Raw genomic sequence first — 26,210 nt, 5'->3', positions numbered from 1 at the left:
GGCAAGACTATTAGAAAGAAGAAGCCCAGCAAAGGGCTCCAACAGGCGGGAAATAAAGACTGGTTACATGAACTGCATGGTCAAAGGTACTCGACGTCACCAGGTCACCGAGAACCTTCTAGTTCTATGCCACAGTAGACCATACTGCTGCATGCAGGGTGGCCACCTCCCTCCGGGTTATTACGGACACAACTTCCAGTCCTGGACTTTCGAGTACTGTCCAAAGGCATTCTGAGTCTTGTGTTGTTTACTTTCAGACTAACACACCTAAAAACACTGATTTGGAGGTGAACAGTTCAGGATCGAAGAAAGAATCCAAAATAAGTGAGGTGGTGTCACCAGCTCCATGTCAGCAGGTCTCCGTGGACCACACTTCTCCGTATCTGCAGGACAACCTGAGCTATAATGTATATATCACACTGCTCCATGTCAAAAGGATATCATGGTCTATTCTGCTCTATATCACAAGGACACCATGAAACACACTCCTCCATGTCCTGGCAACATTCAGCAGTACAATCTGCAAACTCCAGCCTCAAAGTCTCCAGTTCTGAACTATCCTTTAAAAAAAACAATCAGTGCAGCTGGAGTGGTCCTCTTGTTTTGCCTCCAATAAACTGACCAAGGCTGAAATTAGTGTTGCATGTGACACAGAGCCTTTTCGTTACAGCATTTATATATCGCTTACTACCCCTGATGAGTCATTTAAGCATTTTTCGGTGAGTAGCAAGCTACTCTGGAACACAAAAGTATTAGTGGTGGATAAGTATAGAGAAATATTAGTTAATCTGAGAGATGGACATGCATGTCTGTTAGTTGGATTGAATAGAATAATAGAGGAAAAGAAGAGGGAAGAATCTAGAAACTGTTAGTTGGGAGATCATAGTAATAAGATGAGGTTTAAGATCAATAAGAGGAGAGATGAAGGAGGGAGGAGTGTAGAAAGAAATTAAGGAGACCATAATAGTAAAATGAGGTTTGGGATAAGTCAAAGGAGAGATACATGAGGGAAGAATTTAATATGGCTGTTTGGGAGATCATATAAACTGAGGTTTGGGGTGAGCCAGGAGGAATAGAGTAGGAAAGGGTATAGGAAGGGTTATTTCAGAGATCATAGTAGAAGAATGACGTTTGGGATGAGTCAGAGAGTGGAAATGGAGATAGAGGATATAATGAGAGAGGTCTAGGGGGAGACAGGGTGCTGCATTGGAGAAAGTGAACTTTTACACCTTTTTCTCTTGTCCAATAGGAGTAAAGTAATAAATATAAAGATATAAAGATACATGAATACACAGAAAGGGAATATATGTAAAAGAAATAATCTATTGAGATTTTAAGTTGTATTATATAAATACAGACTTTCAAGTGTTGCAGTAGTTGAAGGTAATTTATCATTGTATTTTTATAATAATGTTTTTTTAATTTGGTCTTTCCCTCAATATTTCAATGGTGAAGTGCTTGTAGATAAATAGTTATGATAATATTTGCCTTCTGTGATAGAGAAATAAAACACAGCCCCATAAGCACCTAATCAAACAACTTGTATAAAAAAAACTATGGAAAGACCTATGAATGTGCTAAGCATATATATATATATATATATATATATATATATATATATATATATATATATATACATACACATACACATATACATATACACACACACACACACTTTAAACATAATAATATATACATTTGTTAAACAGGCCTAAAGAGTATCTATATATTTTAAAACTATAGCTATTATACATATCTGTACAAAGAAATACACATTTCTAGATGTATAAATATAATTAAATTATAAATGTTTACATACACAGGGATATGCTGTACATTACTTTTTGATTATGGTGGTAATGTAGGGAAGAGCCAACTCTCGAGTAGTCTTCTGAAGATAAGATAGTTATCTGTGGATCTTAAATTTGGGGGTAATACATTTCCTAGTTTCGCTGCTTGACACTTATTGTCTTTTTCTTGTATGGTGGGGTTTTCAGGCAAGGTGCCAATCTTGAGCGGAGTTTCCTTTGTTGAATGTATGTGGTGATTTTATTCCTGAAAAAATGGGTTACTGTTCCATGTACTGCTTTGTGGGTGATACAAAGCAGCTTAAAGGTGGATCTTCTGGCAAATGGTAACCAATGTACGGCCCTCAAGGCAGGGGAGATGTGGGTTTATGGCTTTACATGTTGGAGTAGTCTGGCAGCGGCCTTCTGAATCTGTTGTAGTCTTTTCATAGTTTACAGAGATGATCTGGGGGTAGAGGCCATTAGCGTAATAAAGTGTAGACAGTACAAGAGAGATAGTAGCCTGGACCTTGTGTGGATATTCAAATTGGGGGAAGATGCACCGCAGAGTTTTCAAAGTGAAGAAGCTTGATCTTGCTATGTTGTCCACTTAGGCATTCATTGATAACTTGGAGTCCATGGTAATTCCAAGGTTTCTTGCTTTCTTAGGAGCTGGTCCCAGATCGTCAGGCCAGGCGTAGAATGGGTCATAATTTTTCCAATTGCCACATGTGAGTATTTACGTTTGGAAGCATTCAGTCCGAGATGGCTCCATGTCATCCACTGATCAACAGCCCTAAGACAATTGAAGATTTTTGCGTTTCCAATGTCTTTGGAGCTTTCCAGTTTAAAGGGTATTTGTGTGTCATCTGCTTAGTTGTACCACGTGAGCTGAAATTCACAAACAACTGTCTACAGTTACTTCATGTACATGTTGAAAAGCATGGGTGAGATGACTGCGCTTTAAGGGTCCCTTGCTTTTGTGAAGTATGGTTTGGATGAGAAATGGGAAGTATGGACGACATTTGTTCTGTTTTGAAGGTATGATGTGATCCAAATGAGAGCAGTCTCCTCTATGCCGGCTTCATAGAGTCTTTGTACTAGGGTGTCATAGTCAACTGGGTCAAAGGCAGCTGAGAGAAGAACTGCAGCAACTCCATTGAGGTCTACTGTGTTTTTAAGTTCATCCCAGATGGTGATGAGGGCAGATTGTGTGCCTCTTCCTGGGCAGAATCCAGTTTGGTAGTCTGAAATTATGGAGTTATCTTCAATGAAGTGTGACAGCTGAGTGAATGCTGCTGTTTCTATCAGTTTGACCAGGAAAAGTCCATTTGTAAAATCGGTCTGTAGTTATTGGGGTCATGCGGGTCCAGGTTTGTTTTCCTTAATAATGGGCCTATGTATACATTTTATAGGTCTTCTGGAAAGATTCCCGTAGTTAGTGAATTATTGATAATTCTGATTGGTATAGCAGTAGAGTTAGATAAAAGAAAGTTAATAAAAACGTGTGGGGAACAAGGGTCAGAAGAGCAGCCGGAAGGCCTGCTTACTTTGACCAGATCCACAAATTCATTTTGTGATATTTGTTCGAACGAGTGCAGAGGCTGAGTTGGTTTACTCTTTGAGGGCATTTTTGGAAATGGGTTGGTGCTGGTGGTTTTCTTTTGTATTTTTTTTATTGCCAGATGCTTGAAGATAGACCCACAACAGACAATCAAACAAATTAAAAAAGGATAAGACAATCCAAGTATACAGTGATTGTCAGGCAAACCGATCTAAGCAGAAAACTATCTCTAAAACAAGAAGACAGAGGTGCAGTGCTTAATTTGTAAATAAAGTGCCGGTGCCTAAAGACCTGCTCTTAAAACACGCGGCTGCTGCAATTAAATGTGCGAACACAGAATACTGCGGCTGTGTAATCCTGAAGCCATCTCCGGCCACTTCAATGCACATAAAGCCACTCCCTGCCCCCCTCAGCTCACTCTTGCAGCTTTCTACTTTCTCCCTTTGTGACGCTTTTTCGTTTTTCCCTTCCTCCATCCTTCCCATATGTGTCTTTTGCTCGCAGTAAATGCTTGAGGCAGAAGAATAAGCGCCGACCCTCATAAATAAGTGCCGGTGCTCAGCACCGGAATCAACAAGCACAAATTAAGCACTGCAGAGGAGGCAGAAAGGTGCTCTTTCTAATAAATTATCTCACGTTAATGCTCAAGGCAATGATAATTTATGATTTTAGCCTTTGTTTATACTACTTCTACTCCACCATTCATTTTTATGACTTCACTTTTCTTGTGCCTCCTTGGTGCATGCCACCATCTTTACACACAAGGCACCTCTAAAAACACACAAACCTCACCTCTGTTTGGACACATCCATAGCGGATCTCCAATTACATTGCCCCATACAGCAAAAAATAGGTTCCAAAAGCTTGATTAGGGCTCTTGCATTTGGTCACACTACGGAATATCCCAAATAGGCCAGTCAATTTAATTTTTTGATTGCTGCCTCTACAAAAGAGATCATAGCTCAGGCCAGATTGAACAAGTGGTCATCTTACCCCTTTATTTTGGAAGCAGTGTATTCTTGTTAAAGTACGCACCGAGCACATTAAAATATGTTGCACAGAATTATATATATGACAAAATACATAAAAGTGGTTTTAAACATATGATGGATTTACTAGCAGCGTAGGCAAGGACATTGTTTAGAGGAGGAAGCTGCACACAAAACGCAAAAGATTGGAGAACCTCATATTACTTAAACTTCCATGAGGCCACAAATAGTTCAAGGAGTTCTGGAGATGTCGATAATGACAAGGCAGGAATAAAATCAACAATTTTCAGAAATAAGCCTAAAAAGTTTTTTTTTTTTAAATAGTCAGAAATGACACTGTCTGAAATAATATCTAATTTTTATGTGTTACAACGTTAGACCCAGACCTTTTAGCTTTGGCAATGCGAGCTTTTAATTTTAGCTTTTATGGAAATGAGGAGGGATAATGGCGGAAAATAAAACACTGCCGTGCCTGTCTGCCAGTGACACCGCCATTGTTTCAAGTGAGGTGTAAATTATCAGGATAAGAGGCCGCTGTCGGACTTGTTATCTACGAGGCCCGGGCTCACTGCAATCAATACCATATTTACATCACACACACACCATCGGGCAGGTAGGAGGGGGTGGCGAGCCTCTGCCCGTCCCCTTATCACCAGCCCAGCATCCCTGGCCTCTGCGGCTGCTGGGACAATGGGCCCAGAAGAGACGGCCTCACCTCTCATGCTGGTAAACATCCACAGAGCTGTTCAGCTCCTCCAGCTCTTCCTTCAGGAGCTGCAGGCTGGAGTTCACGTAGCTGAGCTCTAAAGCCACTGTTTCTTTCACCTTGTGGTTGGTGGTAGCTCTGAAAATGAAAATTAGAAATGAAAAACACATTACAGGCTGGGGCACCCTTCTGCGTCTGTTAATGGTAAAGGTGATGCAAGAAAACAAAATAATTCAGCACTTTCACTGGCTAAGGATAAAATAAAGTTCGCAAAGAAAGCTGTCTGAAGCCTGATCCAGACTCTGCGCGGAAACCATCACATGGGCCGAAAACAGCAGCTCCTTGGGCCAGGACCAGCGCCTGGGGCCGGGGCCGGGACCAACAGCGCCTGGAGCCGGGACCAACAGCACCGGTGTTATCTTATGTTATATTGAGTTGTATAGAGCACTAGTCACCTGGGAGGGTATCCAGGAGCTTGGGTATAAGTCTAGGTGTGTCTGGTCCCCAAGAACCTTATACGAACAGCCAGATCTTCAGCTTCTTGCGGAACTCAAGAAGTGAGGAGGAGGCTCTGATGTGTTGAGGGTGCAATCCCCGGAGATTGTGGTCGGGACCAACCCCTGAAGCCGGTTCCAGTGACTGGAGCTGGGACAAGCACTTGAGGCCAAGACACATGAGCGTGGAAAGGAAACAAGGCGTTTATGTGGAGAAATAGATGGGCCATCCAGACAACAGGCATAAACATAGATAATACATCGCAGCCCGGCCCACTAAATAAGCTGGGCACCAGCCTGTATACTTCCTTACTCAGGCACGTAACTGGGAGTAACAAAGCATAGAGCACTGTAGCTGGAAGCCTGGTAGAGATTAGGAACATGCCCTGAGACGGTACACTACTATTATTTAATGTATTTGAATTGGCAATTACTCCCTTCATGGAAAAAAGATACAAATAAGGTGATGCCTTCAGAGTGAGATCACAGGTGTGTGTGTATGTGTATATATATATATATATATAAAACACATATAGAGGATCCACAATAGAGGGTACCAGCATAACAAAGTTGTCTCAGTAACTGCCTATGGAGCTCTAGCATCTGGAGTGTGGGAATACAATATAGCATCCTACATTAAAAATCACAGAAAGGTGCAAAGGATCCATAAGATTCTTACATATTTGTACAATGGGAAGCAAAACAAGCCTCTGATAAAAAGGAAGGATGAAGGAATTAGGTGTGAGTTCGAAGAAGGAACTTTCATACACCTTCTGAATTATCTGACATTACTAGGAGAGAAGCAAGTCTCCAAGCTACCTAACTACAAGATTGGGAATTCAGTCTTGATGGCAGTGCATCATGTATGTCAACTGATGTACGGCTCCTTCCCAGTCATGGTCTTCCTGCACTACACTACAATAAAGCAGGAGTAGCACAAATGCTTTGGGAAAGTAAAAAAAAAAAAAAAAAAAAAAAAAAGAAGATGCACACCAGCATGATCCAGCAACTGGCAAGGTTTATGGTATTATTCCAAACCAAATCTTACTGGTGGTGTGGTGAAGCACAGGTAATCTGTCTCGGAGCGGCCCACCGCCCAAGTAGCTGGACGTGGGTCATGGCAAAAGGACAAAAGAATATGACAAAAAACTGCATCACTCATCCTGTACAAAATATGAGGCTTCCTGGTCAGGGTAGTAAGTGGAGTCTGATTCTGACACAACTGTCGTCCTTGCAACCAACGAGGCTCCAATCAGCCTCTGTGATGATCCTACTGATTGGTAGTTATGGGCTGCTCGGAATCTGTGAACTCCTGGAAGGTGGGTGTATCACTGTTCTTTTGGGGTTGATGTTCTGTACACGTTTTTATGACACCATCCTCCTAGGTTCAGGGGGAGGCATTGCAGGGAGAAATGACAGGTGCTTCAGTTCTGAAACTGCAGGAAGAGTGGAGGAGGGAGGTTCCCACATTTGCAGATGTTTGTTTATGGGATAGGTATTTTTGTTTGCACAGCTATGTCTAGTGGTCAACACGTCTTTCTACTTTGCACACATAAAGAAAAGCCCTATCACAAGGAATGAGCAGAGGCAGTTTCGCATATTGACTTGCTATGTTAATAGCCTGAAGAATAAAATCAAGCATAGGGTGTTACTGAACACAGCTTCCCGTGGAAGCCCCCAGTGTGAGGAGGCACTTGAAGAGCATTAACGGCACATTTCTGAGAAGTTATTAATTCAACAGTGACGGCAACATTCTTCAACAAGTGGTTTCCATTTTCCGTACAACACACCGGCTTGGATAGTTTGGGCACATTTTGGTCGTGGTAAGAGGTAAGAAGCTTTGGTATTTCTGTACTCCACACGCTCTTTGGATCACAGATAATTCAGCCGACACATGTTTTGTCCCAACATGGACCTTTTCAAGGCTATGTCTATAGAGTTTGGAGCCCAGAAGAAGAAGCTTCAGTTACTATCGCAGAGAACGCAGATGACCACAGCAGCAGTCATACTTATAGGACTTATCAAGGTCTGAGATTCCACTCTTACTGTGACAGCAGAATTAGACAACTTTGCTAGAGTGGATCATGTACAACGTAAAACCTTTTTTTGGCTTAATAGCTATTCATCTGCCAGTCTTAAGAAACATTGCTATCCTGTTGGGTATTTCATGTACAACGTAAAACCTCTTTTTGGCTTAATAGCTATTCATCTGCCAGTCTTAAGAAACATTGCTATCCTGTTGGGTATTTCGGGCCTATGATCCCAAAGGATTAACTTTTTAGGTTTACCTACAACACTTCCAGGTTCCAAACTATATAGACATAGCCTTGAAAAAGTTCATGTTGGGACGAAACACGTGTTGGCGGAATCATTTGCAATTTGTCATTGGCTGGATCATCTGTAAATTGTTATCACCGGACTAATTGTGTTGAATGTTCTGCAGGGATCTGAAAACCTATCTCGGAGACAAGCAAAAGTAGTGGAAAACAAGAAACAACCAGCAACACATTGAACAACAGCACCATATGGGCAACAGAATCCTGGCACTGGAGCAGCAGTACAACGATCTGATGTTAAAGCACAAATATCTCGATAACAGATCAAAACACAATAACATTAATAGAAGGGGGCTGCCAAGAAAAACGTAGCGTCAGAGTAAAAAGGCTTACATTCAAAGTCTACTCTATCAAATCAGAAAAAAGCTTGGCAACCCACCAAAATATCTATAACTTACTCTCTGATGTGCAACGGCAGAACCTTGGCGTGATGCAACCCAAACGTTTTGCCCCACAGAGATTACTATGATAAGGAGAAAATAATGGCTCTAGTATGCTGTAGAGACTCCATATCCTAAAGTCCCAGTCTGCAATAATATCACAAATGAGCCATCTCCATCTAGCGAGGAGAAAAAGAGGTTTCACACAGATTACAGGCTACCTTCATGAGCACAACACTGCCTACCAATAGAGACATTCATTTAGACTGGAACTCTGAAAAACGCTTCGTAAGACCCTTATGAAAGGCTAGAGCAATTGTGGGCACCATGAAAGTGACACCTGTTGCAGACTTAAATAAAGAGATGTGTCAGGCCTGACCAACGGTTCACCACAGCTGGCAGGGGGAGGCACCCAGTGGTCCCAAAATTGAATGAGCAAAGAATGCAGCCCTGCAAGAGATCAAAAACTCCAGAATCAGTATGAGGACATCAAAGTTACAGCTCAACCAGATCCCTCCAAAGAGAGTGAGAGACTAGGTGAGCTTGGTGTGATCTAACTTAATGGTGGTTCCTATGGGGCCCTTGGGTTGGGGGAGGTTCTCAGGGGAGTTGGAGGGGAAACGAGAGAGATACAAGAGTTATCACATTGACTAATTCTTGTCTAGAAAAGGGACAGAAGAGTTTTGAGGCTCTTTATGGTTGACCTACACATTTTTTCCACTCTGTGAGTGGGAGTACAAAGTACGGCTGTAGTGCCGGAGGGGATTGACAAACAGCACCACACGAGCTGTAACTTGTGTATTACTCGTATTCTCTTCAGGGCTCAAAGGGACACTGAGGCAGAACCAAGTTGCTAGTCCAGCATGATTAAAGTTGTAAGGCTACATGTTAAATGTCTTAACGACCCGACTTAACAAGTAGCATTAATTAACCTCGTGAAATCATCAGCAGTAGAGCTATGCCTGTTACAGGAGACTGGTCTAAATCAGTTTGAAAGCCTAAAATTGAAATCCAAATGGCTTTTTGTGCAACGCTTCTGTTTAGACTCTCACTAAAACAATATAACGGGTTACTATAGTAGGCGCACAACACTTTCAAGGCAACATTACAGGGATGTTCCCAAACGAACCAGGGAGATCCACAATTGATTTTCTCCATAGGTTCGCTTGTACATCCCTATAAAGCCCTAATCAAGAAACCTTTATTAAATATGTTATGGTGGAGTAAAAAAATTAGAAATCATCACAGTGAATGGGGCTAACTCGCCGATGAACAGAACAAGAGACCATAATGTACAAAAAAAGGGGGTGGAAGCACTGAGGGCATCCTTGACAAACTTAAATGAATGAATAGGCAACATGGGTCTGGTAGACATTTGGAGTGAACAACGCCCAGAGACCACTGACTTCACATACTACTAACCCACACACCAGTCACATGCTAGACTGGATCCCTTGCTACATGGAAGAAGCTTGGTGTTGCAGGCTACAAATACCACAGAAGGGCAAATGGCGCAGGCATATCATGCACCGATTATCCTCACACTGAACATAAAGAATCCTAGTATTAGAAAGTCAGCCTGGAGACTTAAAGATAACATACTCTACAATTCAACCCTCCGAAAAATAGAAGGAACTATTACAAAAATTACAGCAGACAATACTAAGGATGGATTCTTAGTAGCAATTCTTCAGAACACCATCTAAGTAGTCCCCAGTGGGATTTTCATAGTGGCATCCTTAGTGAAGTATCGGCTATTATTACTGCAGATCTCGAGCTTAAGTTACATCTTAAAATCTGGTCACAAAAGGACTCAAGTGGCCGAAACATTGTACTAATCCAAGATGCAGGTCCTTGATGTGGAACATGCAAAATATGCCTCTCTGAGAAACAAAGGTTCTTGTTTACCCCAGAATAAAGATGGCAAGTTCCTGGCACATAATGTTCTATTTTCTACTTTTACATATTAAACAAATAATGCAAGCAGCACAGGCATTTTAATGACCAATAATATCCGCCCACCGATCTGTGAATGATACTAATCAAAAAAAGTATGTAGGATGGCAGAGCTTGTAGAGGCCCAATAGGGAAACACAGATATACTACTTCTTAGAATGTTATCCATTTCTTATGAGATCCCACAATAATTTTTCCCAGTGGCACTAAAGCATCATTATGCCAAAAGATAAAAAGTACAGGAAAATTATGCGTTTGCTTTATTTAATACTACCTCATCATTATGCCAAAAGATAAAAAGTACAGGAAAATTATGTGTTTGCTTTATTTAATACTACCTTTACAGGGCAAACATTAAGACACAGAGTTGGTTGAATCTCTTTTCTCACAAGATAGCAAATTAAGATAAACTATTTTGTTTGGAAGTTGTTTATGTGTCTGATGTCAACAAGGGCATTCTGGTGACAACTACTCTTTACAACTACTTATAGAAGGAGACACATAGTGGAATTTTCCTGGACACTTCTTATACAGCAAATAATAGGGCCCTTGGCATATGCAACAGTTTGGGATCTGGCTCTCTGCAATAGAAAGAGCGCCAAATATTCTGGCAGGCACTCAACAAAGCAGCCCTTTCAAAAAAAGGATTATTAGTGGAAATTAGATGAACATGGTTCTTACCTTTGGTAACCCCTTATCTGGTAGAGGCTCTATCTAGCCAGAGATCCCGTATTTTAGAATAATTCCCTGGCGTCAGATTGGATCTGGAAACATTTTGAGCAGTACCTTTGCACGCTGGCCCCTGTCGGAGGTGCCGGAAGTGACGTGTATGGAGCCTATATACGCGCCATCCCGGTACACTGACATCAGTTACATTTCGCGGCCCTTCCATGCCAGAAACACAGAGCCACAAAGGTTGCAGATGTACCAGTGTGCAGCTAATAAGGACCTCGTAAGGTTACCCAATAAGGAGAAACCTGTTTGCATAGCCGGGAGAATGGAAAGGTCACGAAGGAATACCTCTTCGGAGATGGGTCTGCAAACAGATTAGACCAGCAACTCCTGGAGGACCTAATAGCAAAGTGCTCATAATGAGGGACCTGACTGCCCGGGCAATAGTGCTTAGTAAATGTGTGCAGTAATGCCCACATAACTGCCTGACAGATGACCAGCAAGCTAAAGCATTGTTCGCAGCCTTTGTTTTGGAAGGAACACATGCTGGAGTTCTTTGAGTCCCAACTCCATTTAAATGCGCCCAGAGCAAAACGTTGCCTGGCTAAAGATTGCAAACAACAGAACCTCTGACAATGGTGAAGAAAGGAGATCAACATGTTTGGATGCACGCCTAGCCACAAAGTTGTACCAACAGCAGGCGTATACTGTCTTGGTTGAGGGAAACCTGGCTAGCAGAATTACATCATAGACATCAGGAGGAAGGTTCAAAATAGTCAACTGCTGCCCCTCAACCTCCATGGATGAAGGCAGAGCATGCGCAGTTTTGGGTGCAGAACCCTGCCCTGCTGCTGCGACAGTAGATCCTCCCAAAGTGGAAGCCTGATCTGAGGACCAGTGCTCATACTCAGGAGCTTTTGTTACCATACTGTTCGTGCCCAACCCAGAGCCATAAGATTGACTTGGGCCCGGTCGTCCATCTTCTTGAGAACTCTGGGCAGGAGTGATATCAGCAGAAAGGCATACAGGAAGCCGGAGCTCTATCTAGAACAATAAGCGTTTCCAAGTGAGTCACTTTGGAAACTCCAGTGTGCAGAATTGCTGACATTGTACATTCTTGAAGGTGACGAATAAATTTTACCAGGTGTCGCCCCAATCTCTGAAGAGACCTTGCAACACCTCCGGATGTAGACACCATTCATGACCCAATAGCAGTCAACTAAGAGAACTTGCCAGATGTTGAACCACCAGGAAAATGCCCTGATGTTTCCGCCATGTCCAGGGCTTCTTGACAGAAGGTCCACTACCCCACCCCACCCTGTTTGCTGCAAAATGACATGGTGGTGGTGTTGTCCGTGAACACCTGAACTAGCCTCCCATCGATAGAAGGAAAAAAGGCATTCAATGCCAGTTGGATAGCTCGCAGCGCCAGAGAGTTGATGTGAAGCTGATATTCCACCTGAGAACAGTCTTCAGCTCCCCATCTCTGCCAGATGGCTGCCCAAGCCTAAGTGAGACACATATGCTAACATGCATGTGTTACCAGCAGGACTTCATGAGATACAGGAGCTTTAGAGTTAGTCCCATTAGAACCCAGGATACAGGCTGAAACATCAGAATCATTGCCTATCTATCCTGGACTCGCCGGCCGAAGGACAGGCCCAAAACTGCACTGTATCACGGACAGCTCAGATGAAAGGCAGCATCTGAGAGAGATTCAGGTGTGACTTGGGCATGTTTATAATGAACCCCAGCAAATGCTGAAGTCTGGATGTGGGAAATGACTGCCTGGGGACCCACCTTCAACAACCAGCAGTTGAGGTAGGGGAAAACTAGAACCACTCACCTCCGCAAGTGTGCTGCAACCACTACCATCACCTTAGTCAACACTCGAGGGGAGATGGGAAGGCTAAAAGGGAGCACAGCGAACTGATAAATGCTTGTGGCCCGCCGTGAACTGCAGGTAGCGCCTGTGGGCAGTTAGGATGGGAATATGGAAGTAAGCTCCTGCAAGTCCAGCACAACCATCCAGAACCTGAGCTAAGAGGACCATCTTGAATTTCTCCTTCTTCAGAAAGAAAGTGAGAGAGCGCAGGTCTAAAATACGGTAGAAGCCTCCATCCTTTTTGGGCAACAGGAAAAAGCGGAAACAGCAACCATGAGCTACTTCTGATGCCACCACCCTCTCAATGGCTCTTTTGCCTAAAAGGTACTTCCCGATGTGGTCCACCATCAGCCGGTCTGAGGATAGTGGGATGGGTGGCAACGTTTGCAGAAAAGGGATGCAGTAACTCTGCTGAACGATCGAAATGACCACTTTTCTGATGTTAAGGTCTGCAAGTGGGGCAGGTGAAATCAGTTCCTACCACCAACTGGGTGCCTGTGATGTTAAGAGCACAAAGTAAAGTGGTTTGTTGGCTGTAGCTGCCATCAGGAGGGGAGCTAAGGGAGGGGGGTGAGGTGGGGGACTTGGTCTACCTTTGGCTAGTTGCCACCCAAGGCTTATGGGAACTGTGTCCGTATACACAAAAGGACTAGAAGTCTGTTGGCTGTAGTGGCTGAGCGGGAAAGGACGTAGTTGGTAGCCCCTACCTTAGCCACGGAAGGGCAAAAGGCAAAATGGGGTTGGTGTGGGGTCATGGAGAGGCCCAGGGAGCTGGCAGTGACTCTGCTGTCCTCAAAGTGCTCCAGGGCTGAATCTGCCTTGTCTCCGAAGAGACGGTTGTCATCAAAGGGCATATCCATTAGGGATGCCTGGACATCCCCTGAAAAGCCAGTCGATCTCAGCCAAGCGTGGCGGCTGAATGTCACTGATGACGCAATCACTTTACATATTGAGTTGTTCATATTCAGTATGCAGCGATGGTGATTTTTGCTGTGCCATCTGCAATAACATGTGACAGTATGGATGGGGCCTCCTCCGAGACTGCAGTGCAAGGCAGGCTGAAGAGAAAATCCTCTTGTGAATGGTGTCCAAACCTTTTGAATTCCCTATTCAATGATGTGGAAAGGAATGCACCAGGGTTGTCTTTGGAGGTGGAGATCTAGACGATTAGGCTCTCTGAGGTGTGGTATTGGGTGTGGAAAGCTACCCCCCCACCCCACCCATAGCTGCTGGGCAATGGCATCTGGCAATTGTCCTGTGCAGGGATTGACCTTGAGCCCCAAGAGGACATCCGTGAGGGCTTCATTAAAAAGGAGAAGGAGTTCAGCAGGGATGATGCCTGGGTAAAGCACCTCTGTCAAGACATTCATCTTGACTGCCATCAAGGTCAGCTGAAGGTCCAGGTCCTCAGCCTCTCCTGACACCAGCATAGAAAAGGAGGCCCCTTCCTGTGTAGACACACTAGGAGGAGAGAAAAGTCCAGTGTCTGATGAGTTTTCCAGACCACTGGCATCCGTCCATTCCTCATACCAGTTATCATCGGCCTCCTCAAAGAGAAGTTGCCATAAGGATTATCAGATCGTCCCCAATTATTCTCTTCTGCAGGTCTGTCAAAGAAGGGAGACCCTGGCTCTGACTTGGAGGGTCAAGTTCCGGCCAGCACTGAATTCAGCATCAGGTGACATCAGTCTGGCTCTGTATCAGAGTCTGGTATGATGATGGGGGTTGGCGTCGCAGTGGGGCATCAAAGGCACCTGGAATAACTTCACTGTAACTGGCTCCATGGAAGGTTGTGGTCTTACAATCGGAGCAATTACAGATCCAGCACAAGATCCAGGAGGCCCGATAGATGCTGAGGGCGGACACTTCATTGGAAATACATTGGGGGCACCTGCCGAACCCTTGAGGCACAAATGAGCTTCAGAGAGGTTGGACTCAGGTGTTTGGCTTCAAAAAACTCAACTCATGGAGTTGGTCAGTGGTTCCACCGGGAAACTCAGGGTGGAGCAAACTGGACCCTGATGAAGGCTCCACGAACAAGTGGGACCTAGAGTGACATCGTTCCCATGTCTTGCAGAAGATTTGGACTGGTCCAGTGAAGTCAAATAGTGCTTTGACTACTTCAAATTCTTAAGACATTTTGTGGGACTTAGCCAACGACTTTGAACAAGATGACATGCCTGGAGCAACTTCTCAAATGGGCTGGGAACCTTCCTTGTGACACAGACCTGGAGCGTCATGGAAACTACTGGTGTACGGTGACCAGGAACTTCAAAGACTGCTCCCTCAGCATCTTGAGTTCATGGTACGACAGTCCTCACAAGCCTTGGAGTTGTGGTTCATCTCCAAACACCAAAATGACAGGAACCACAGTGCTTGAACCCCACCGGTTTATTGGGGGACATCACTGACACACTGGGAGGCAAGCCTTGAAAAAGAGTTTTTATTAAATGGCAAAGAAAGTCAGAGGCAGCTCTCTCTGGATCTACACTGACTGCTGCAGAAAGAAAAGAAAAGCACTGATATAAATACACTGAAGTCTCACCTATATAGGCACTGCGCACGTCACTTCTGGAACGGACAATGCAGACCCGAATGACGGCACCTATCAGCACGCAGGGGTATGGTTCGAAAAAATTCCAGATCCAGTCTGACACCTGGGGATTATTATAAGGTAAGCAACCTGCAGATAGAAGTCTCTATCAGATACATTTATCTAGTGTAAAATATGAATCTATCAAATCTTCCTAGGAGGCAAAAAATCCATCATGGGACTCAATTGATATAGGGAAAACATAGTTATCGATCAATGAAAGATACTTTTCTTCCATTTCAGACTGGGGGACTAAAGCAACACTTTCCCAAAAGACAGGGAGGGAGGTGCTCTCTGGGAGTAGTGATGACATGGCTAATGAAGGTGCAGCATGTTCCCAGTTAGGGAATGGGTTGTTGGCTGAGCACTGCAAGCGTCATTGAGTTTGGCTTTTAACTCATATTTACTACATTTGTGGGGTCTATTCCTTAATTGCACTGTGTTTGTGCTACTCTACAATTATCCACGTCAATCCAGTGTACCCTGCATCACAGTATCCCTCCCCTCTGCTACTGCCCAAGTGTGCCTGTTCCTGTTCTCTTCCCCTCTTGCAGTAATCCATTCCTCTGCACTCTGTCCCTCTCCTAATATTCTCTGCCCCTCAACCAATGCCATTGTTTCTCTGCCTGTGCACCTCTCCCATCTCTGTCTTGGCCCTCAGCCAATCCCCAACCCCTTCCATTTGTGGTGCCTAAGTTGCCTCACAGTCACATAAAAGGAAACACCGAGATGCAGGGTGGGGACTGAGAATGGGCGAGGAAACCACTGCATGCCGCTGTGACCTAGCTCTGAGACTTGCTCCTGTTCCAGGAGTAAAAAAAAAAAAAAAAATACAGAAGGGTGTTCATTTGGGTGCTCAAAAGAATGAATAAGTTCGACCTAATTATATTTTTTAGTAGGATTCCAGAAATAGATATCCTACGAGGTCACTGCCATAAGATAGGTTTATTAGCTAATAAAAACCATAAAGCTGTGCTTCAACAAATCACAATGAAGCATATCATGGATTAAAATCAATAAAACAAAGCACAAATAGCATGTTCAGTAACAATAAAATCACACAAATATTATTAAAATCAAACTAAACCCCCTAGGAGGCGATGCCCCGAGACCATGGCTGGATGCTAGGCACAAACAAAGGCATCAATTGCTTCCAAGAGGAACCGCATATAGTCGATGTAAGTGCTTGTGTGCCTGAAATATTAGATGCAAAGGTTCTCGGTTTGGCGGGATAGTTATCACCCTACCCTAGCAACCTATCATAACCGTAAAGTACTTGGGAAGGTAACTTATTTATCCTGTCAGGCCATACAATATATAATGAAGACCAAAGTGATGCAATCAACAAGATTTTATTGCAATAAAATAGACATCAAAGTGCCACAAACCAAAGCGAAATTACAGTGCATTGCTCATGTATCATATACATGACGGCTGAAGTATAAAAACAATAAAACAAAAAGTATTGGGTGCAAATAAGCCTTGAAGAACATTATAATTATAACCGTATTAAATGGTAATTGTTGATAAGTAATACAAATTCTGAAACACACAATAATTAAATTGCAGTCAGTCCAATAATGATTAAGTCAACGTTTCGACCCCTGGAAGAATACATAATTGGAATGTGGTCTTCATCATGGCTGAGAAGTGAAGGACACTGCCAAAGCACCGATGAGGCAATACAATGCTAGAAAAGTGTAATCCTCCGTGGGCTACTGGGTCTTTTTAACAGTTTTCACTGAGGGGAGATATTTTTCAAATGGCTAATGGTTTGGAATCACAGGATAAGTCAAAGGAGGGGATGGGGTCATGAAAGGAGGAGGACAGCCATCACTGTTAAAAGGGGTGACAATGGTGGTCCAGGTAAAGGTACCTGGGCCCAACACAAACCCAGGACAGCAACAGGAAGTAACAGATGGAAAGTGTCCACTGTTAAGGGTCAGGAGAAGAGTGTGAATAAGAGCAGAGTGAGTAACAAGAATGGGAACATTTCCAGTGTCTAGGAATTCAAGTAACCACCGACCCGTAAAGCAATATAATTTGATTATGGATAACGTCTTATGGGCCTTAATAATTCAGTAGACTTTTGGAAAACACTAACACTGTAAAGTACGGGACAGACAGTCCTAATGAACAAGTTACTTACCTTCGGTAACATCTTATATTGTAGAGAAGTATTCTAGTTGCAGTTTCATTATCTTGGAATTTCACCCAGGCATCAGTCTGGATCTGGAGAATTTTCTCACGCAGTACCCCTGTGCGCCATCAGGTGCCGTAGGTCAGCTCCGCGTCGGTTGTCAGCGTCATGTGCGCCGGATCTGACGTTGCAGGACCTATACCGGCGCCACTCGGGCATGCTGACATCAGTTTCTTTTCACCACTTTCCACTGCAGAAGCGCGGAGCCATGAAGAACACTGACTAATGGTGCCTCAAAACTAGGGCCCTGAAAGGGAAGTCCCTGTCCCTGGAAATCAGTTCGCAGAGCAGGGAGGATGGGTGGATCGGTAAGGAACCTGCAGGTAGAATATACGCCTACCAGAGAGGGCGTTACTGAAGGTAAGTAACTTGTTCATCGGACAGACACTTCTAAATGCAGATTCCTTACCTTAGAATAGATACTCAAGCAATACCATCCCTGGAGGAGGGTCTGCAAACTAAGACTTGTTTGTCAAGGCAGTAGTGTTTGTTAAACATGTGCAAAGATGCCCATGTTGCCGCCTGACAAATGTCCGAAACTGGAACTCCTCGTGCTAACGTAGTGATTGCAGCTGTCACTCTGGTAGAATGAGTGCGCAAACCTTCCAAGTGTTGCTTTTTATCCAATGCAGAGCACATTTTAATGCAGAGAATGACCCATCAAGAGATGGTTCTCTTCTGCACTGCCCATCCTTTCTTCACAGCCACATACCCAAAAAGAGTTGATCATCCACCTGGAACTCTTTGGTTCGATCAAGGTAGAACGTCAATGTTCTTCTTGGGTCCAGGCGGTGGAGTCTCTCCTCCTCTTTATAAAGATGTGAGGGTGGGTAAAAAGTAGGTGAGGAGATGGATTGGCCTACATGAAAGGGTGTGACCACTTTTGGCAAAAAGGAAGCCCAGGTGTGAAACACCACTTTGTCAGGATAGATGGAAAGGTAGGGTGGCTTAGAGGACAATGCCTGCAGCTTACTCACCTTGTGGGCAGATGCAATGGCCAAAGTGAAGGCTGTTTTTAATGTTAGAAGCCTAAGAGGACAATTGTGAAGAGGCTTAAAAGGAGCACACATGAGAAATGTCGGAGCCAAATTCAAAACCCACTGGGGTAAGATGAGGAGGAAACATGTGGAAAAAAAACCCTTAAGGAACCTACTAACAATAGGACACTTAAAGAGGGTAGCAGGCAAATAACCTTTGAGTGTGCCCAAAGAAAGTATAAACAATGCGACCTTGGAAAGAGGGGCAGAGGGGACTGGAGGGGGTATTGGGGGGGGGGGGGGGGGGGGGGCAACAGACATGTCTATGCACCATGCCACAAATTGATATCAACGACCGGCGTATACCGTTTTGGTGGAGGGTTGCCTGGCTGCCAAGATAACAATAGAAACTTCGGTAGAAGGTCAAAAGCTGTCAAATGCCGCCACTCAATCTCCACGCAAGAAGGTGGAGACTTGACAGGTTCAGGTGGAGAACCCTCCGCTGCTGCTGCGACAGAAGGTCCTTCTCAAAGGGGCAATCTGATCAGAGGATCGATGGCCATGCTCAATAGCTGAGGATCATCAGACTCTCAGTGCCCAGTCCGGAGACACAAGGTTCACTTAGGCCCGGTAGTTCTTCATCTTGTTGGGAACTGTAGGTAGAAGTGGTATGGGGAAAAGGTTTACAGAAGGCATGAGCTCCACTAGAGACGAAAAACATTGCCGAGCGAGGGCCACCTTGGAAACAACATCATGCAAAACTGCTGCGGAAGCAAACAGATATAACCAAGGCTCGCCCCACTGCTGAAAGAGACCTTGAACCACCTCCGGATGGAGACGCCATTCCTGATCGACCAGGCATTGTTTGCTGAGTTTGTCCGCTTTGGCATTCAGGGAGACTGCTAGCTGTTGAACCACCAGGGAAATGCCCTGATGTTCAAACCATGTCCAGAGCCTCCTGACAAAGGGCCTACGACCCCACTCCCACCTGCTTGGTGCAGTACCACATGGCAGTAGTGTTGTCCGTGAACACCTGCACGACTTTGTCTTTGAGGGAGGGAAGAAATGCTTTTAATGCCAATCTAACTGCCCAGAGCTCCAATAGGTTGATGTGGAGTCTGGACTCTGCCAAAGACCAGATGAATCTGATCTCTGCCCGTCCCAGGTGGTGCCCCATCCCTGTAGTGACGCATCTGTCACTACTGTCAAAGCTGGTTGGGGACACATTAGCCACCACTGTATATCTCATGCAGTTCCCTCCGAGAGCTGGACCATGTCAGAGAGATTCCTGTGATGCTGCGCCCACTGGAACTTCAGGTCCCATTGCAGAGCCCGCAAATGCCATCTGGCAAGTGGTACCAGCAGGAAGCAGGATGCCATGAGTATCAGCTGCCTCATTGTCATTCTAACCGAAATCCAGAATAGAGGCTGAAACATTGGTATCATAGCCTGAATATCCTGGACTCGTCGCTCGGGAGAATAAGTCTGAAACTGCACTGTGTCTATAACTGCTCTGATGAAAGGGAGCGTCTGAGTGGGAGTAAGGTATGACTTTGGCACGATTATAGTGAACCCCAGCAAATGCAGGAGGTCCACCGTAGTCTGACGATGGGAGACGAAAGCCTGGGGCGCGCCTCTTTTAACAGCCAGTCATCGCGGAAGTAGAAGGCTGAAAGCCCTGACCTGCACAGATGGGCTGCGACCACTGCCATCACCTTGATAAGCACCTGAGGGGCACAGGTAATGCCGAAGGGGAGCACGGCGAACTGAAAGTGCTTGTGGCCTACTATGAGATGCAAGTAACTTCTGTGGGCGGGCAGAACGGGAATGTGGAAGGAAGCGTCCTGCAAGTCCAACACTACCACCCAGTCTCCTGGGTCCGGAGCAAATAAACCTGAGCCAGAGTGAGCATTTTGAACTTCTTGAGGAAGAGAATGAGGGACCGGAGGTCTAAGAGAGTGTGGAGGTCCTTATCCTGTTTGGGTACCAGAAAGTAGTGGGAATAACAACCATGACCTACTTCTGGCACTGGGACCCTCTCTATGGCTCCCTTGACTAAGAGACCTGTAAACTCCTAGTGCAGAAGGGCCAGGTGATCCGCCGTCATCTGATCGTAGGATGGTGGCATGGATGGCGGGGTAGTCTTGAGGGGGAGGGAGTAGCCCCTTCGGACTATTTGCAAAACTCATCTGTCTGAACTGATTGACTACCAGCAGAGCAGGTGATGGAGAATCCTGCTTCCAATTGATCCCTGGTGTGTAAGCGTCAGACTAGGAAGATTTTGAGGCAGCTGCAGAGGGTGGGAGGATGGTGGGCTGACCAGACTGCTGGCTCCCTGCTCCTCGGGACAGTGGATCCCACGACCTTGGCCACGCAGAGGCTGGGCAATATGTGCGGCACGGTGGCTGGAGGAAAATGGACGTGGTGGGCTCAAGCTTCCGTAGCCACGAAAGAACCGAAAAGCAGACTGAAGGGGACAAGGGGCAGCTTGAGGCCAAAGGACCTGGCTGTAGCACAAGAATCCTTGAAAAGCTTGAGCGCAGTCTGCTTTGTCTCCAAAGAGACGGGTACCATCAAAGGAAATGTCCAAAAGAGTAGATTGGGAATCCCCCAAAAAGCCAGACATCCTCAACCAGGTGTAGTGCTTCAAGGCTGCCGTCAATTCAACCGCTCTGCCCAGTGAGTCAATCGTGTCAAGCTCACATCAGATTGTGAACTTCGCTGCATCTCTCCAATCAGCAACATCTTGGGAGTGAATGAGCTGGGCCTCCCCGGGACCTGTGGCAGCACTTACTTAACTGTGTCCCATAGAGTACAGGTGTAATGGCCCAGAAGGCATGCAGTATTCATAGGCCGCGATGCCAGGCTGAAGGAAGAGAACATCTTTTTCCCAAGTTGGTTCAGCCTCTTTGATTCCCTATCCGAGGGTGCGGAAGGGAATGCGCCCTGGGATGTAGAGACTTGGATAACCAAGCTCAGGGGTGGGATGTTCTGTCAAGAATGTTGAGTCATTTGGAGCAGGTCTATGGCAGCGGGCAATCATCCTGTTCACAGGAGCCCCTGTTTGGGTTTGGACTAGGTACCCAGCAGGACATCTGTAAGGCCTTAAAGGGCAAAAGGGGTTCACAGGAAGAAGCCCCAGGCTGAAGCACCTCTATCAGGAGGTTAGTTGTGACTGCCACCAAAGGTAGCTCGAGGTCCAGAACCTCAGCCGCTCTTCCATTGAATAGCACGCTCCCTCCTCTGTAGCCACGGTATAGGAGAAAGCACGCCAGTGTCAGGGGAAGTCTCTAGACCACTAGCCTCACCCAGGTCATTCGGGTCTCGGAGCTGGTATTTTATAGGGTGCAGAGACCCCTCCTATTCCTCACTGTACCCCCAACCCAAGAGAATAGGGGTCAGGATCCGACCTAGGGAGCAAGGCCCCTGTCAAAGTCGGAACTGGTGTGGCACAATGCTGGTCCGGCTCCATGTTGGAGTCGGCAATGAGGATGGGGTCGATGCCATCCGGGGGCACGGGCGACATGAGGGAGCATCAACATTGAAACCAGCTTCGGGGAAGGTTCAGGTGGTACGACCGACGCCAGTTCGGATCCAGGAGCAGTCTCATGGATGCCCCCTGGAGCTGAGGCTGAAGCCAACGGCACAGAACTCAAGGGGGCCCCTGCTGATCCTGCAGGGCCCGAGGACACTCCAGTGGGGTAGGACTGCCCAAACATGAGGCACATGGCCTCATAAAACTCTCTTGAGTTGGGCAGGGGTTGTTCCAGCTCCCGGAAACTTAGAGCCAACCCAGAGGCAGACTCTGAGGACGGAGGCCTGGAATGACAAGGCTCCTCTTCCCTCATCTTCCTGGCTAACAGATGGGAGAAGGCAAAGAATGCCTGTTCTGCTTCGACTTCTTTTTGTGCCTCAACTTACTCAATTGTACAGAGGACTTTAAGTAGGATGATGTTGAATAAGGGCTCTGCAACCATTCTCAGGACCTCCCTCTCAACCGAGATCTGGAGCGATGTGGTGGTGAGCGCCCTGCGGTAATGAGCTTTAGGGACCGCTCCCTCAAAGCTTTCGGATTCATGGCTTGGCACTCCGATACTTCGGGTCGCTTTCCACACAACACAAGCGCATGAGGTGCGGATCCGCCACGGACATCGCCCAATGACAGGAATTGCAGGGCTTGAACCCGGTCTTACGTGAAGACATCTCGATGTACCAGGTGTGTAGGCACGCAAAACCCTTTGGCAAAAATGTAAAAAAAAATACCAGTTAAAAAGTGACTGAGGGGTAGCTCTTCTTCGGATTAGCGATGGCTGGTGCGGAAAGAAAAGAACTGGACTCAGCACACCTGGGTGGTGCCTATATAGGTCCTAGAACGTCATATGCAGCGCCAACAGCAGACGCAGAGGCGACCAACGCCACTTGATGGCACACAGGGGTACTGCTTGAGAAAAAATATCTGTATCCAGACTCACGCCTGGGGAAAATTATAAGGTAAGGAATCTGCAACTAGAAGTCTGCATCAGATGAAAATGGTATTTCAGTCATGTTTGTGTATGTTGCAGACCTCATTGTGCCTGTTACCCCCCACCCCACAAAGATATTTTGCTCTTTGGACAGATTGATCGAAACACTGTCTGAGCAGGAAGCGTATTAGGTTTAAACTGGAAACACTCACACTCCCCTGAGTGCAGGGCGGGCTTAGACTCCCAAACCTATTCCTTTACTATGCTGCTGACCAATTAGAGTGCATTATATATTGGTTTGATCTGACGACAACTGACTTAAACCCTTCACCCTATTACCTTGACTGAAGTCATCATATTAGGGGTCGGGGGAAACACTCCTTCTACCTTCCCTAACTTGGGTGAGACATACTGGTGTGACTTGGGAAAGAGTGGTTATGGTAATAACGAAAAAACACACCCTATGGGTCAGACATCCTTGTGTGGATATTGAAACCATTCAAAGCCTTTAGAAAGAATATGTCCATGATAAAATGATGAGAGGGAGGTTGGCTGCAATATAGGAGAGACCTATACCTGAATAACATTTACTTACATATCACGAAGCTCAAGATTTCTTTAACCTATGGATGGGCAATTTATCCACCATGCACAATTAGCTAAGGTGACCATAGAAATCTGGACTATGTTCCAGATAACCAGCGAGAAACCAAAGTAGTGATTATCATTCTTAGTAATTAGTCACCTGCACCCCACCATTCTAATTTAGACTTAGCCTTAATAAACGACAGAGGAGGCAGGAAAGAACAGTCATGCAAGAAATGTAAATGCGAATTTCTGCAGCCCTTCATCTATGTATACTGGATAAAGGTTTGTGAACAGGTCATATTTTCCCAAAATGTGCAGTTTAAAACAAAACAAGTTATAAAATTTACATAAACCTTATCTCACACCCCAGAAACTAGCAAGAGTTTATCCGGGCAGCTCATCGCAAGAGTTTATCCGGGCAGCTTATCGCCTTGACAGGAAGTGGCAGCATTGGTGCAGACTTCCTAAGTATGGTTTGGTTATGTCAATGGGTGGCTATGTTTTAGGACAAAGTGGTACTATATATATATATATATAAAATAACTAACACATTACTCGCCAGGACTATCTAACAATATCTACTATAGATTTCCCACTAGAAAAGCACTAAGATGTAAATCACAATGACATACTTGGATGCGATATTAGCTCAAAGACGTACAGCAATCCAGTATGTGAATAAACTCGGAGGCCCAGAAATACTCAGAGGCCCTGAAATACCAGAGAAGATAAAATAACTTATTGAAGATCTATAGCACATGAAAAACACAAGAAGAGACAACAAACTGACTCAAGGTTTAATATGGGGGGGAAGACAGGCACATTACATTGACAAACTCCACTGATGGCACCCCACTTTTCATTAATCAACAGACAGCAATCAATCAATCATGGAAATTGTAAGGGATGTGCACAAAGACATAACAACCAGATAATGCAGAATTCTGATTGTATATATGTAATAAATAAATGTAAAAGGACCATAGCTGATGGTTAAAACTGAATATACTATGATGGTTAAAATACCTTTCATTGTTTCTAAAAAGGAAATAAATGTATTATAAACAAAAAGATGTTTGGAGAGTCGGAGGGGGTGAGTGAGAGGAGAGAGAAAGAAGTATGACCTGTAAGAGTGATAGACTGTGGACGAGAGCACAAGAATGCTTCCATTTTGCCTTTCTGGATTCTCAATGAACCCAACACCAAGTTACTTACACTCTGTGAGATACTGGTTTGTTGGTTGAGTAGGGTGCTTAACCCTCTGGTAGCTTGGCACAAAAGCCGTCACTCTTAACTGGAAGGCAATGTGTAAAATATTTATGTCTCACACTAACAGTAATAAAGTGAAAACACAACACAAAAAATCCCAAACCAATTTAGAAACAGAGAAAATGTTATTAAATTATTTTATACCAAAACAACCAGAATCCAATCAGTAGAACCGGAGTAATGAATGTTTAAAGTAAAAACTAGGGTTTAAAAGATCAAAGTGCCAACTAGCTGACATCTAGTGGTGAGAGACTGAGTCAAAGTTGAAAGATAAGGTCAACCGTGAGAGTGTGAGATATGGATACAAAAATTGGATTGGGCCCGGTCGCGCTTACCTTCGGACTCAGAACAAATATGAAGAAAAACTCTTTGAGCGGGTATAAGTTCAGTGGAGCAAGGGTGCAGATTGGGTCTGAGGAGGGGCGTCTCTGGGGAGCTGCTGGGCAAAGTCGCAGTGACTTTTTCTACGATCGGAAGTAAATCTCCAGCGGTACGGAGCTGGAGGCTGTAGCCAACTAGAGTTCCATGAGGCCAGATACCCCTTTGGCGAAGGACCAATGAACAGGATTTGCTGTTGCGGAGAATAACATTGTGAGAGCTTCTACGAAGTCAGGCTAACCGGCGATGCACCTTGGGCAGACAGACAAGCAGGTTGGTGCCAGTCTCTTCTCTGCCCTTAGAGCAGTTTTTAACCCAAACATTTTTAAGTCCCTGTAGGCCACAGGCAAGGGTCCAGGACTTGGGAGGTTAGGATTCACTCAGGATGGGTCCACAAGTGGGTTCAAGATGGTTGGAGCCTTTGGATGCTAGCCAACTAGCTCTTAAAGTCACTCTGGTAGTCCGGGGCTCAAAAAGTCGTGGAGGGCTCGAGCAGCAGGTAAGGTCTCTGAAGGTTTAAGGCAGCCTTCAGGTAGCAGATCTGTCCTTCAAGGTGCAGCAAAGCAGTCTTCTGAAGAACTCAGAAGTACACAGTGGCAGGCAGTCTTCTGAGAGTCCTTCCGCAGGTCCAGAAAGTGAACTAAATAGTGGGTCGGAGGGTCCTGTTTTTATACCTGGTGTCTTTGAGATAGAAAACGTTTCTAGAAAATGTCCTGCCTCCTCAACCATGGCTCGAGGCTGGCTGCATTAACAATGCATCCGCGACAAGACCGTTGTGTGAAGACATGGCATAGCCTACTCCTTTGCAACTGGGCTGTCCCCAAGTCTGCCCCCTATCCCCCAAACCTGGCCAGTGATGGCCCAGCCAGGCACACCTAATCCCTATATTGTGTGGCTGTCTGGGAGAAATAAACAAAGTCCAACTGCCAACTACACTCAGTCATGCTGACCCAGGGGAGGCTGCAGACACCAA

The 26,210-nt window shown here is 45.2% G+C and overlaps 1 protein-coding gene across 3 annotated transcripts in view; it reads right to left on the bottom strand.

Moving 5' to 3' along the window:
* RHPN1 (rhophilin Rho GTPase binding protein 1) overlaps positions 1-26,210 on the bottom strand; it is a 208,822-nt gene that overhangs the window by 139,126 nt on the left and 43,486 nt on the right. For 2 of the 3 annotated variants that reach the window (XM_069220879.1, XM_069220878.1), the window contains exon 3: positions 5,056-5,184. The exons of the other annotated variant lie outside the window; for it this stretch is intronic. In XM_069220879.1, coding sequence (XP_069076980.1) covers positions 5,056-5,184 — 129 coding nt within the window. The remainder of the gene's footprint in view (positions 1-5,055; positions 5,185-26,210) is intronic. 3 annotated transcript variants of the gene reach the window in all.

The sequence above is a fragment of the Pleurodeles waltl genome, chromosome 2_2 (genome assembly GCF_031143425.1).
Source record: "Pleurodeles waltl isolate 20211129_DDA chromosome 2_2, aPleWal1.hap1.20221129, whole genome shotgun sequence".
Classification (NCBI taxonomy): domain Eukaryota; kingdom Metazoa; phylum Chordata; class Amphibia; order Caudata; family Salamandridae; genus Pleurodeles; species Pleurodeles waltl.
The sequence above is the reverse complement of the archived record's forward strand: the minus strand, read 5'-3'. Positions and strand labels throughout refer to the sequence as shown.